This window comes from Chanodichthys erythropterus, chromosome 21, assembly GCF_024489055.1.
Source record: "Chanodichthys erythropterus isolate Z2021 chromosome 21, ASM2448905v1, whole genome shotgun sequence".
Classification (NCBI taxonomy): Eukaryota; Metazoa; Chordata; class Actinopteri; order Cypriniformes; family Xenocyprididae; genus Chanodichthys; species Chanodichthys erythropterus.
This window is the reverse complement of record NC_090241.1, coordinates 32,414,668-32,428,749: the sequence shown is the minus strand read 5'-3', so window position 1 is coordinate 32,428,749 and position 14,082 is coordinate 32,414,668. Positions and strand designations below refer to the sequence as shown.

The window sequence follows — 14,082 nt, the reverse complement described above, 5'->3', positions numbered from 1 at the left end:
AAAATCATGTGATACTGAAGACTGGAGTAATGATACTGAAAATGTAACTTTGTTTTCACATTTATTCAAATAGAAAACAGTTATTTTGAAATTGTAATATTTCACAATATTACAGTTTTTACTGTATTTTCTATCAAATAAATGCAGCCTCAGGGAACTGTAGTGTACGTGTGTATATGAAACATATACATTCATATACAGTATTCATTTTATGAAATATAACTAATATAACTTGTTAATATGATAACATAACCTGATTGTATTATTGTTTCCATAATTGTCTACATTTTAGTTTTCTGTCAGAAATTTGCAAAAGTTCAGAATGCGATGATTCAGTTGTTTAGTTTCAGTAAATGGTCTTTTTCACTTAGTTCTCCATTCTTTTTCTTGAGTTCTGAAAGTTTCATAATATAACAAACTCTTTTATCTCAGATCAAAGGAATTTGATTTATCATGATGTGACTCATTTAGGTTTGAGTGAGTAAGTGAGGGATCATTGGAACAGATTTCTTTGGCACACTGCAATTTGAGTTCAGATTAGTGGACTTTAAAATTATTGAACTATTTCTATTTCTCCTGCACTCTTTAGATTTCAGCCTCATGAGCTCTAAGTACATTATTGAGTCACGTTGTCTGGATGTGAACTTCTTTTCAGTGTACTTATTTGCTCTAATTTTTCCCCACCGCTGCAGCTCTGCATGCAGTACTGGCCAGAGAAAGGCTCCTGCTGCTACGGCCCCATTCAGGTTGAATTCATCTCCGCCGACATTGATGAGGACATTATCAATCGCATTTTTAGGATCTGCAACATGGCACGGGTAAGTAGGGTTCATGCATAGGGAAGGGGCTGTTGCGTGTTGATGTTTAATGGCTCTTTGGGACTCAGTTGCGTGACTGAGGCAGAAATGTGTTCATTGATTTGCCTCTCACTCCATCATTTGATCCTTTGCTGATCCACAAGCTCCAGTCAGGTCTGTCAGAGCGTTGTGTTTATTTCAGACCACGGTGCAAATTTCATATATACACTACCATTCAAAAGTTCTGGGTCTCTAAGATTTTTTTGTTTTTGAAAGAAGTCTCTTCTGCTCACCAAGACTGCATTTATTTGATAAAAAATACAGTTGTAACAGTAATATTGTTAATATATTTATTAATATATTTTATGTATCATAAGGCAGAAACCTTTTGTCTCCAAAAACACTACTTTTTAGGAAATGAAAAAATTACTGTATTTTTAAAATAAATAAACACTGTGTAGTCAAAGTCGATATTGTGGCTTTATATATGGTCAGACACTTGCATGTATCATTATATTATTAACATTTTCTGACATGCGTGTTTTGTCTGTCGTTAGAATGACAGTAAGTGCATTAAATTACATTTTCATCAACTTACAGGTTATAAAGATTATTGCAGCTATGTGGAAACTCAGTTTATTATGTCATTTTATGTCAAATCTCATGTTATTTAAGATGAACACACAGGGTATTTAAAACAGTATTGGCTATGATTTGATGACAAATGCTACACTGAAACACTCTTTGCACTTCTTAAATACACAAAACATTAGTCTTCATATACATATATAGTGTTTATTGAGTAAGGAAAACGTTGTACTTATTCAAAGAACCAGTTCTTTATGTACCATTGCATTGCTAACAAGCTAAGACAGTCCAAAATGTGTGAGGCACTTTATTCAAGATTGAAGCGGGTGAAGTTATGAGGTTTACTCTCAAGCTCCTTTTAATACTTTTCATTGGTTAAATATTTGCAAAACCCACAAACAGATATAAAGGGTGACCAATAGTAATGATTAATGAAAAAAAAGAAAAATATGGAGACGAAATATGGAGAAATGATGCTTTTGCCCGACAGTGATGATATGCGTGAATATACATATATAATATTTACATAAAAAATAAACATCTCTTCATTTTGGTTTCTGATCAAAATATGATCTACTCCTGATACACTATATTGCCGAAAGTATTGGGACACCCCTCCAAATCATTGAATTCAGGTGTTCCAATCACTTTCATGGCCACAGGTGTATCAAATCAAACACCTAGGCATGCAGACTGCTTCTACAAACATTTGTGAAAGAATGGGTCGCTCTCAGGAGCTCAGTGAATTCAAGCGTGGTACCGTGATAGGTTACCACCTGTGCAATAAGTCCATTCGTGAAATTTCCTCACTACTAAATATTCCATGGTCAGCTGTTAGTGGTATCATAACAAAGTGGAAGCAATTGGGAACAACAGCAACTCAGCCACACTAGGCCACAGAGCGGGGTCAGCGCATGCTGAGGCACACAGTGCGCAACTTTCTGCAGAGTCAATAGCTACAGACCTCCAAACTTTGTGTGGCCTTCAGATTAGCTCAAGAACTGTGTGTAGAGAGCTTCATGAATGGGTTTCCATGGCCGAGCAGCTGCATCCAAGCCTTACATCACCAAGTGTCGGATGCAGTGGTGTAAAGCACGCCGCCACTGGACTCTAGAGCAGTGGAGACGTGTTCTCTGGAGTGACCAATCATGCTTCTCTGTCTGGCAATCTGATGGACAAGTCTGGGTTTGGCGGTTGCCAGGAGAACGGTACTTGCCTGACTGCATTGTGCCAAGTGTAAAGTTTGGTGGAGGGGGATTGTGGTGTGGGGATGTTTTTCAGGGGTTGGGCTTGACCCCTTAGTTCCAGTGAAAGGAACTCTTAATGCTTCAGCAGACCAAGACATTTTGGACAATTTCATGTTTCCAACTTTGTGGGAACAGTTTGGGGATGGCCCCTTCCTGTTCCAACATGACTGCGCACCAGTGCACAAAGCAAGGTCCATAAAGACATGGATGAGCGAGTTTGGAGCGGAGGAACTTGACTGGCCTGCACAGAGTCCTGACCTCAACCCGATAGAACACCTTTGGGATGAATTAGAGCGGAGACTGAGAGCCAGGCCTTCTCGCCAACATCACTGCCTGACCTCACAAATGCGCTTCTTGAACAATGGTAAAAAATTTGCATAAACACACTCCTAAACCTTGTGGAAAGCCTTCCCAGAAGAGTTGAAGCTGTTATAGCTGCAAAGGGTGGGGCAACTCCATATTAAACCCTACAGATTAAGAATGGGATGTCATTAAAGTTCGTGTGCACGTAAAGGCAGGCATCCCAAAACTTTTGGCAATTTAGTGTATGTTGGGGATTATTTTGTGATAATGACTGACTAAATTATTTCTTAAATAATCAGTTTCATAAAGAACTTTTCAAACAACATTTCAGCAACAAAAGATAGTGTGTATTTTTTGCTGCTGGTAAATAGATTCTTGTGAACAGAAGTCACGTTCACCTGAGAAGGAAACCATAGCAACAGTAAGATGAGCAAATTATCCCTTTTAATATCAGTATCAAACAATTTGTCAAAAAGTACTGTCATTATCAAAAAAAACACTAAACTTTAGTGCTTTGATTTAAAAAAAAATAAAAAATTAACTTTTTAAAGGTGAACGTCCACTGTCAAACAATCCTTACTGACTTACTAAAATAAAACCGCTTGTAAAGCAAAAATCCTACGGCTCAAGAGGAGATAAAAATTCACTTAAGTCACTTTGATTTGACTCCTAATGTGACAGTAAATCAACAGCAGCTGAGATTATGACCCTGAGTTAGTGAAGTGAGAAATTAAGTTAAGCCAAAAAGGGGCCATGACTTTACATTCCTTCTCAATCCACATGATTTCAACACTCAGCACATCTCATGCGTCTCTGAACGTGATTCGTTTTGCCAGCCACATGTGCATGAGCACAAAAATCATATAACTATTTGACCACCATCCTGCCACAACTGATATAAGCCATGGATCAGTTTTGTGCAGCAGATCGTCATTTTTCTTCTTTTCCAGCTTTAGCGTTCTGTTTGTGCACATTAGCAGTCATTACTGAAGCTTGACGTGTTCCAAGTCTCATCCCGCCTCCTCCTGCTTCCCTTCTCTTTTCTTCCCCCTCATTCTCTTTAACCGCTGGTGACAGGCGAGGTTTACCGGGTAGCTAATCACTGCCGGCGCAGCATAGCGGCACAAAATAAATAAGTGCCACAGCATCACAAATTTGCCATGAAATGGCTCCATCGATGGCAAATTGTGTGTAATATGACTCTCATTTAGCTGATCCGGTCTGACTGTAGTATCCAGCTGACGTCTCTGTTTGCTTTCGCTTCTGTTTTGATGTTTTATTTTATGCTTTTCAGTGTCACTGCAAGAGTTGGAGGTACTGTGAGTGTTATATATCCAGACAAAATGCTTACAATCGTTTACCAGCTTGCAGTTGCTTGTTCTTCCAAGGTTGCTCCTTCAAAGCTCAGGAAAATTAACTGAGTTCTCAGTTATTTTTAATTTAAATATCACCTTTTTTTCAGATGTTTCTCCTTAAAAACAGAGAGATAAAAATAGACATAAATGAGTCAATAGTTGACATCAAGTGAAAGTATAGAGCTATATGTAAATAGCAGCTCAGATCATTTGGTCTAGAGAGATGATTGATGAGAAATGTTTGAGTTCAAATTGAGATCTCTAATGGATTGTAGACTTTGGTATCTTGGCAGATCCAAGTGCAGTTTGAGACCATGTTGTGATCTGAAGAACAGTCGGAGTAGTAGTAACGTAGTAGTGATGTTTCTGTCTGAGCATGAAGAAGGACTGCAAAGTTACAAAGCACAAAGTCAGTCCAAAGGGAGTTATTCTCTATATCGGTGTGCACTGTTTCTGAACTCACTGAAACACCATGAACATGTCACAATATTCCTAATTTAAATCATTCCAGCCCAAAGCATATGCAAAATAAAAGGAACGAGGCCTGGTTGAGTTGCGTTCATAGTGTGTTGAAAAGGTTATGGTAAGGGCATGACATTTCCCAAACATGCTCAAAGTGGTTGACCAATCACAGCACACTGGTCCAACCAACCAATCAGAGTGCATTGTACTTTTCTGAAGGAGGGGCATCATAGAGACAGGAACTAAACAGAGCGTTACTGACAGACTGGGAAGAGAGGTGCTGCAACAATATCAAATATGTGGAAAAATATGGTGTTTTTTGAACATTCATGTATTAACCTATTCAGACCCCCAAAACAATATTAAAACTGTAAAAGGGCATAATATTGCCTATTTAGTCCAACTGCTATTGGAGAAACAACTATGATGTTAAAGTCAACATGAAAATGCATTTTGGTTAGAGAATCTGACTTGTAACCCGAAGGTCATGGGTTCGAGTCTCGGTTCCGGCAAGAAATGTAGGTACTTTGTAAAACATGAGTTGACATTAATGGTTTCTGGATAAATGTTCTCAAAATGTCTCCTGTTCTGCTTCCAGCCTCAAGACGGCTACCGGCTGGTCCAGCATTTCCAGTTCATTGGTTGGCCAGCGTACAGAGATACGCCACTGTCCAAACGCTCCATCCTGCAGCTGGTCAGACGACTGGCCAAGTGGCAGGAGCAGTACGACGGAGGAGATGGACGCACGGTGGTCCACTGCCTGTGAGTGTGACCTCCACAACACAAAGCTATTATGCACAAACCCATAAACATGTAAACGTATGAATGAGTTAGTCTTGGTTGGTGAAACCCTGTGAGGAGCAGATTTGACTAATGAAACTGAGGAGAACACATAGTAGAACAATGTTATATGGAATGTGCTGTACAGGTGCTGGTCATATAATTAGAATATCATCAAAAAGTTGATTTATTTCACTAATTCCATTCAAAAAGTGAAACTTGTATATTATATTCATTCATTACACACAGACTGATATATATTTCAAATGTTTATTTCTTTTAGTTTTGATTATAACTGACAACTAAGGAAAATCCCAGTATCTCAGAAAATTAGAATATTGTGAAAAGGTTCAATATTCAAGAGAGCTGGTGCCACACTCTAATCAGCTAATTAACTCAAAACACCTGCAAAGGCCTTTAAATGGTCTCTCAGTCTAGTTCTGTAGGCTACACAATCATGGGGAAGACTGCTGACTTGACAGTTGTCCAAAAGACGACCATTGACAGCTTGCACAAGGAGGGCAAGACACAAAAGGTCATTGCAAAAGAGGCTGGCTGTTCACAGAGCTCTGTGTCCAAGCACATTAATAGAGAGGTAAAGGGAAGGAAAAGATGTGGTAGAAAAAAAGTGTACAAGCAATAGGGATAACCGCACCCTGGAGAGGATTTTGAAACAAAACCCATTCAAAAATGTGGGGGAGATTCACAAAGAGTGGACTGCAGCTGGAGTCAGTGCTTCAAGAACCACTACGCACAGACGTATGCAAGGCATGGGTTTCAGCTGTCGCATTCCTTGTGTCAAGCCACTCTTGAACAACAGACAGCGTCAGAAGCGGCTAAAGACAGAAAGGACTGGACTGCTGCTGAGTGGTCCAAAGTTATGTTCTCTGATGAAAGTAAATTTTGCATTTCCTTTGGAAATCAGTGTGCCAGAGTCTGGAGGAAGAGAGGAGAGGCACACAATCCACATTGCTTGAGGTCCAGTGTAAAGTTTCCACAGTCAGTGATGGTTTGGGGTGTCATGTCATCTGCTGGTGTTGGTCCACTGTGTTTTCTGAGGTCCAAGGTCAACACAGCCGTATACCAGGAAGTTTTAGAGCACTTCATGCTTCCTGCTGCTAACCAACTTTATGGAGATGCAGATTTCATTTTCCAACAGGACTTGGCACCTGCACACAGTGCCAAAGCTACCAGTACCTGGTTTAAGGACCATGGTATCCCTGTTCTTAACTGGCCAGCAAACTCGCCTGACCTTAACCCCACGGAAAATCTAAGGGGTATTGTGAAGATGAAGATGCGATATGCCAGACCCAACAACGCAGAAGAGCTGAAGGCCACTATCAGAGCAACCTGGGCTCTCATAACACCTGAGCAGTGCCACAGACTGATCGACTCCATGCCACGCCGCATTGCTGCAGTAATTCAGGCAAAAGGAGCCCCAACTAAGTATTGAGTGCTGTACATGCTCATACTTTTCATGTTCATACTTTTCAGTTGGCCAAGATTTCTTAAAATCCTTTCTTTGTATTGGTCTTAAGTAATATTCTAATTTTCTGAGATACTGAATTTGGGATTTTTTCTTAGTTGTCAGTAATAATCATCAAAACTAAAAGAAATAAACATTTGAAATATATCAGTGTGTGTGTAATGAATGAATATAATATACAAGTTCCACTTTTTGAATGGAATTAGTGAAATAAATCAACTTTTTGATGATATTCTAATTATATGACCAGCAACCTGAAATATAATGCATTTTTGATCATATCACAATTAATTAATGTCAGACTGATATCTCTATAGTGTTGTCATATGTAAGACACTGTTTATTATAGCTTGTACAAGTTTAATACAGCAAATTTTGATCATTCAAGATGTGTATTTCATAGCTTTTCATCCAAGTCTGTGTGCACCTTAAACCAGTCGATACAGAATCATAGATTAAAACTGCAGCTTTAAAAGGACTAAAGGATAAAACCGCACAGCCTTTGAGCCAAGGACAATCTTATCACCGTCACAAATTAAAGCCAGAGAGATACAAAAGATCTGACAACTTCATTACTTTCCCATCACTGTCAAAAAAGTTCAGCTGTTGAATGCAGAGCAGTTTCCCCGAGAGAAATAATTTAAAAATGTCACAGTAATGCTGACATTCTGCAAACCGCACGATTCACTTTGAAGACGATTCTCTGTGTGATTATCTCACATTATTGTACTGATACCAATCATGTGTAAAACTGACCCGTGATCAGTGGTAGTTATTCGATTTAATGTTATTTCGGCAATGTCCTCTGTTCGAACAGACGTGCAGACTCAAATACTAACCTTCAGTCCGTTTTGCTTTAGTAATCTTAATTCTGATAAAGACTTTTGCACATTACACTGGGATACGAGAAACTATTTTAACATGAAAATAAAATGACACACTTTAGCTTTAAGTTTGGAGCTGTGAGGCCTACGGTCCTCAGAAATGTAGCGCAAGTCAAGCTGTGATTTTTAATGGGATATTAACTCTGCTTATCTGTGACATTATGGGATGTGTGATTTGTTTTTGTCATGGCTTATTGTTGTTGATCTCTTCAGGACTGGTGGAGGACGCAGCGGGACGTTTTGTGCCATCTGTAGCATCTGTGAGATGATCCAGCAGCAGAACATCGTGGACGTGTTCCACACAGTCAAGACACTGAGGAACAACAAAGCCAACATGGTGGAGACAATGGTGAGCTACACTTGTCTGTCACTACTGTTTTATCTGCCGTTCATTATTATTCTTTCAGTCAGCTCACATTAAATTAGTGTGGTTTAGTATGTGTATTTATATTTAGTATTATATGGCTGGACATATTAAATGGCCTTTTAAAAAAAATGCCAATAGGCTTGTTACGTTACAGCCATTAACATGAGTTGCTACTTCTTTGTTAGTCATTTGCAATTCCTCTACACTAGTTCCAGTCACAAGTCTCCTCCAGTTTATTTTTTTTATTTGCCATCATATGGTTCTATAAAGTTCTAGACCAGATGAAGGCTGTGGTCTGGTTACATATTCGGATAGTCAGTAACTTCAGGAAGTTTGTTCCATTTGAAGCAACAGCTCCTCGAGTGCCCTCAGCGTACGTGTCTGCTGCTCTTCATCGCTGTGAGACAGAAAAAGAGTGTAATTATTGGTTCACCTCAAACCCCTGAGACAGACAGCTGCACTTTCTGCAATTCTGAAAGAACATCAGTTAGACATCTGTCCTGCACCTTTCCACTGATTGCACTTGAAACATCTCACTCAGCTGGAGAAAACTGAACAATTCCCCAGCTGTGCATCTGATATGATCCTGGACAAAAATAGAACAACAGGTTACTCATTAAAAACCTGGAAGTAGGAGGGAATTTTAAAACTGATATTTCTGGGCCTGGAAAATAAATTAAGCTGTATATATCTGAATAAATTTATGGAATTTTCTGTTGTGTTTATTTGTTATTTATACTTGCTTAAGAAATTTATATTATTTTTAATGCATTTTTTAAAACAAATTTATTTTGAATTTTAAATCATTTATTTCTTTTTTATATATATTTATATATTTTTTATTTCTTCTTTATATACAGTACAGTCCAAAAGTTTGGAACCACTAAGATTTTTAATGTCTTTTTAAGTTTCGTCTGCTCACCAAGGCTACATTTATTTAATTAAAAATACAGTAAAAATACAGTATTATTGTGAAATATTATTACAATTTAAAATAACTGTTTTCTATTTGAATATATTTCACAAAGTAATTTATTCCTGTGATGCAAAGCTGAATTTTCAGCATCATTACTCCAGTCTTCAGTGTCACATGATCCTTCAGAAATCATTCTAATATGTTGATCTGCTGCTCAAGAAACATTTAATGTGTACAATTGTACAAAATATTTGTGTACAATATTTTTTTCAGGATTATTTGATGAATAGAAAGTTCAAAAGAACAGTGTTTATCTGAAATCTAATCTTTTGTGACATTATAAATGTCTTTACTGTCACTTTTGATCGATTTAATGCATCCTTGCTGAATAAAAGTATTCATTTCTTTAGTTTCTTTAAAAAAAAATAAAAATAAAAATTCTTACTGACCCCAAACTTTTGAACGGTAGTGTATAATGCTACAGAAGCTTTGTATTTCAGATAAATGCTGTTCTTTTGAACTTTCTATTCATCAAGGAATCCTGAAAAAAAAAAAAGTACACAACTGTTTTCAACATTGAAAATAATCATAAATGTTTATTGAGCAGCAAATCAGCATATTCAAATGATTTCTGAAGGATCATGTGACACTGATATATATATATATATATATATATATATATATATATATATATATATATATATATATATATATATATATATATAATATATATATATATATAAAGAAGAAGAAATTAAGTAGTTAAAGTTCAAAATAAATTAGTTTTAAAAAAATAATTAAGAATCTATATATATATATATATAAATAATATCATATATTAACTAGGTATGGCTGCTGACCCTGTTTCCCCACTATAAGCAGATGTTTTTCCTCTAATAAAAGTGACCGTATAATGATCATACTGCATTATTAATGCTGGGGATATTGGGAAAATGTCCCTTGAGCGTCGTCTGCCTTTGAACTGCTAATGACATTTTGCTGTCGCTTCTGTTTTTGTGTAGGAGCAGTACAAATTCTGTTACGAGGTGGCTCTGGAGAGCTTGAACGCCTTCTGAACGTACGAAAGGTGAAGAAGAGGGAAAAACAAGCAAAGCAATCTTCTCTTCTTCCTCAGAATGACATCTCATCTCATCACAAACTCATCGTTCAGGCTTTCCTCTGAGCTTCTGTGATGAGAACAGGAAACTAAAGTTCAACCCTTCATTGTAAAATACTGTATAAATAAAACAAAACATGATTTGCCATTTCTTTCTTCTTCTGTCAATGTCCAGCATCAGAGCGTGTATCCTGGACCGTGAAGTGATCTTGTACAGTCCTTTTCCTTTTTAGCTATACGCCTTGAATGTTACCCATCAATGTAAAGAACAACGGTGAAAAAAAGCTTCTTTCTACATGCCAGCTGGGATCAACCAAATAGACTTTCCCTGAGCTCTGTACAGATTTAAAGAAAATTAGAAAAAATAAATAAATAAATAAATAAAACAAAGCTTAAGCAAATTTGCAGAGAAACGTGAGGACGGATATTTTTGTTATTCTGATGATTTTCGTGGTTCCTCCCTTTGGTGCGTTTTCACTCTGCCTGCTTTCTCACACACGTATGCCGCTCGCCTACAGACCAGCATAAAGATTTTCGAAAGTTGGAAGTTTTGGGTAATATTTGTTCTATTGCTGTTTCTGTCTTTTCTTTTAGTGTTTGTTCTTTCTAGAAATAGATGTTGCCATTTTGGTTTCTAGTAGGCAGTGAACGTTAAAGATTAAAAAATGTATCGAAAGTATTTTCTGTTTGTCATTTGCACTTTATGTCTGTTACCTCCAAGGGTGAATCTCACAAATAATGATATACTACTGTATATATAAGAAATTATATTTAGAATCAAGAAAATAGAGGCTATTTTAGGACCATTAATTGCCCAATTGTTAATTGTCTACTGTAAGGCAAAAAAGAAAAAAGAAAAATCACATTGTCAAAAACAAAAAAATAAAGACTTAAACATTTCCTTTATGAAAAAAATAAATTTATATAAAATCATGTTCTTTTTTTGTGAAATACGTCCTGGAACTTTTTTTGTGAGATTCACCCCCATTTATTTGTATCTATAGTATTTGTAAATCCTGTTGCATCGTTTGATTTGAAGTGCCATACTCTTACATTGAACAGAAGGACTGCCACCAAACCATAGACAAGATGCTTATCAGGAACATTGTTGTAGCTCCATTTTGACTAAAAAACAGCTGGCGACTGAACACAACAACTTTTTTTTGTAAACCAGAATTTGGTTGAGAAGCTTTTCTCCTCAAGCTTTCCGAAACTCTGCATCTACATGTTTTCAGTGTGATAAAAAGCAAGTGAATTTAACTGTAAATCCAAGAGTTTTGCACGAAAACTGTGACTTGACTGTGATATTTGTTTCTGAACTGCTGAAATGTATTTTGCAGAAGAATATATGAATGTTTCACTGAAAACAAAGGTTATGGCACCTTTTTTTTTTTTTTTTATCTTTTTGAATTTTAGTGAATTCACTGCCTGCTTTTTGTTTGACCACTATGTGTATTTTTAATTTTAATTTTTTTCAATGATTATTTATCAATTATTTGTCTAGCAAAGTGGTATGTAGAGCTGGTGATTTCATGACCATGGTGGTTCTGTTGCTTGGAATTGTGATAACATAAATAAAGGGACCAAAATGTTGAACAGCAACTTTCCTCCAACGCTGAAGTTCTGTTTCTGGTTTACTATGCCTCAGTCTCCAGTAATGACAGCTGAACATCTGCAGCACTTTACAATCGGACACTGAGGAAACTAAACTGTTATGGGGTCATTCTGTGGAAACACTGCCATCTGTGTCTAAAAATTTCAGGATTTTAGTTCGTTTAATCATTTCATTTAAAATAGATGGGATGCTGTATGCACAATGCAAGGCATTCGACTTGACCTTCCATTTCCAATGCAATGCATGAACCAGATGCAATATCCAACTAAATTTTTAACATTTAGGGTCCATATACAGGACAATGATGTACTAAAAATGGAAAAGTTTTTTCCTGTGCATTTTCCGCGTACAGACGGCAACGTTGCCAAAATGATCCCGGTTCACAGGGATCTGCGAAACTGACAAATAAATGCTGTATTATGATGCCAGGCCATAGACTAAAGAAACACTACATGCCTATAGACTGAACACGTAATACATAATGCAGCGAGGTCATATGATTACATTAAAACAATACTGTTTAAAACATTTGCATACTGCAAGTCAACATGTGAAAAAAAAAAAAAAAAACTGAAAGAACACTCAACAAATACATTTTTAAAAAAACACACCAAAAACTGTTAAACGTGAAAATACGTTCAGCAGCACAGATGAAACCAACATGTATCAAAAGAACTCTACAGCTGTGCTGCATTGCATGCTGGGTGCCTTCATAGTGCATATGCACTAGAAATACAGTATGATGTTTGTTTACAGTAATTTTTGTGTTTTCCAATTCTGTAAACTCAGTAAAACCAAACTTCTTTTTTACAGTACAACTGCAAAAACAGGCAATTATATTATATATATATATATATATATATATATATATATATATATATATATATATATATATATATATATATATATATATATTATATATATATATATATATATATATATATATACATAGAAAGTTCTGTTAGTAACATACTTTTTTCCAGTGTTTTTAACACTGTTTTTCATTGTCTGGGCAATATAGCCTACAGCAAAATACTGTATATTAACAGAGTTCAGGATCGACACTCAGAGCCTGTGTCTGAAATCACACTATCATTCACTATGCCCTACATTAGTTCACTATAGTCCACCCAGTGGAGTGAATGAAAACATTAAGTGAATTCAGACACTGATGAACACCTGAGAAAAGAGAAGAGCCGATATGTTACTATGAAACAAAGAGAAGAGACACGCAGAAACACAAGAACTACAACTGAATTCCAGTCTGCCTTAGATGAAATCAATCGAAGATAAAAGAAGATATTAAATCTCTTAAGATCTCACAACAACTCCACAAACAGCATTACCAGCTTCACTTATTACTGTCATACATCTACAGTTGTTTTATTTTAAGTCACCATTATGGAGACAGGTGTTTGCTTTAGTTGGGCACTTGACCCTTGACTCTTTAATATTAGTTTTTCTCTTGATGCTGTAAAAATGTTTTTATAAAACACTTGTTACAGCAAGAAAATTCAAGGGAAGATTTCATCAGGTGATGATGGTTATAGATTTATGATGACAGTCATGTAGTGGTCTGATTGATGATCTTATTAAGAATTTAATCTTTGATTATATGGGTGATTATTTTATTTATAACAGTCCTGTTTCTACAGCAATGTATATCTTTTATTTCAAATATACACAAATGACATTTACATATTTTAGTTTGTCAAGAGATTTTAAGCGCCGTTTTTGAAGAGTGCGCCTGTGCTTACATCCTCAAGTCCGTAAAAACAAGCCTATGATTAAATCTGTAAATAAAGCAAAATAACTGAGAAAAATGAGAATTAGTCCTCAGATGCCATGTCTGTAATTTATAACAAAAAATCTAGCATTAATTTAATCTCAAACGGATTCAAAGAAGTTATTACTCCACCACCTGCGTGACATCATTCACCAACGTGGCTGAATGACAGGTTTGTGACGATGCGGTTTCGGGAAACCGTCGTGATTAGCTAGTTGATTTGTTCAGCGATACATCGTACTGTGGTAGCAGCGAGTTATATAGTTGTACGGGAAACACGGTTTGTTTCAATGAACTGGTTTGTTTTCGTAATCCTACAATAACATCTATGCAATTCTACAATTAAAGCACCCAATAATTATGTAAAGTGTGGATGTTT

The 14,082-nt window shown here is 36.4% G+C and overlaps 1 protein-coding gene across 1 annotated transcript in view; it reads left to right on the top strand.

Moving 5' to 3' along the window:
• Nucleotides 1–11,880, top strand: part of ptprt (protein tyrosine phosphatase receptor type T) — a 277,019-nt gene extending 265,139 nt beyond the window's left edge. Inside the window, exons 30-33 of the mRNA XM_067374922.1 lie at nt 693–818; nt 5,351–5,514; nt 8,116–8,251; nt 10,208–11,880. Of these exons, the coding sequence (XP_067231023.1) occupies nt 693–818; nt 5,351–5,514; nt 8,116–8,251; nt 10,208–10,261 (480 nt within the window). The 3' untranslated portion in view covers nt 10,262–11,880. The remainder of the gene's footprint in view (nt 1–692; nt 819–5,350; nt 5,515–8,115; nt 8,252–10,207) is intronic.
• The last annotated feature ends 2,202 nt before the right edge of the window (nt 11,881–14,082 follow it).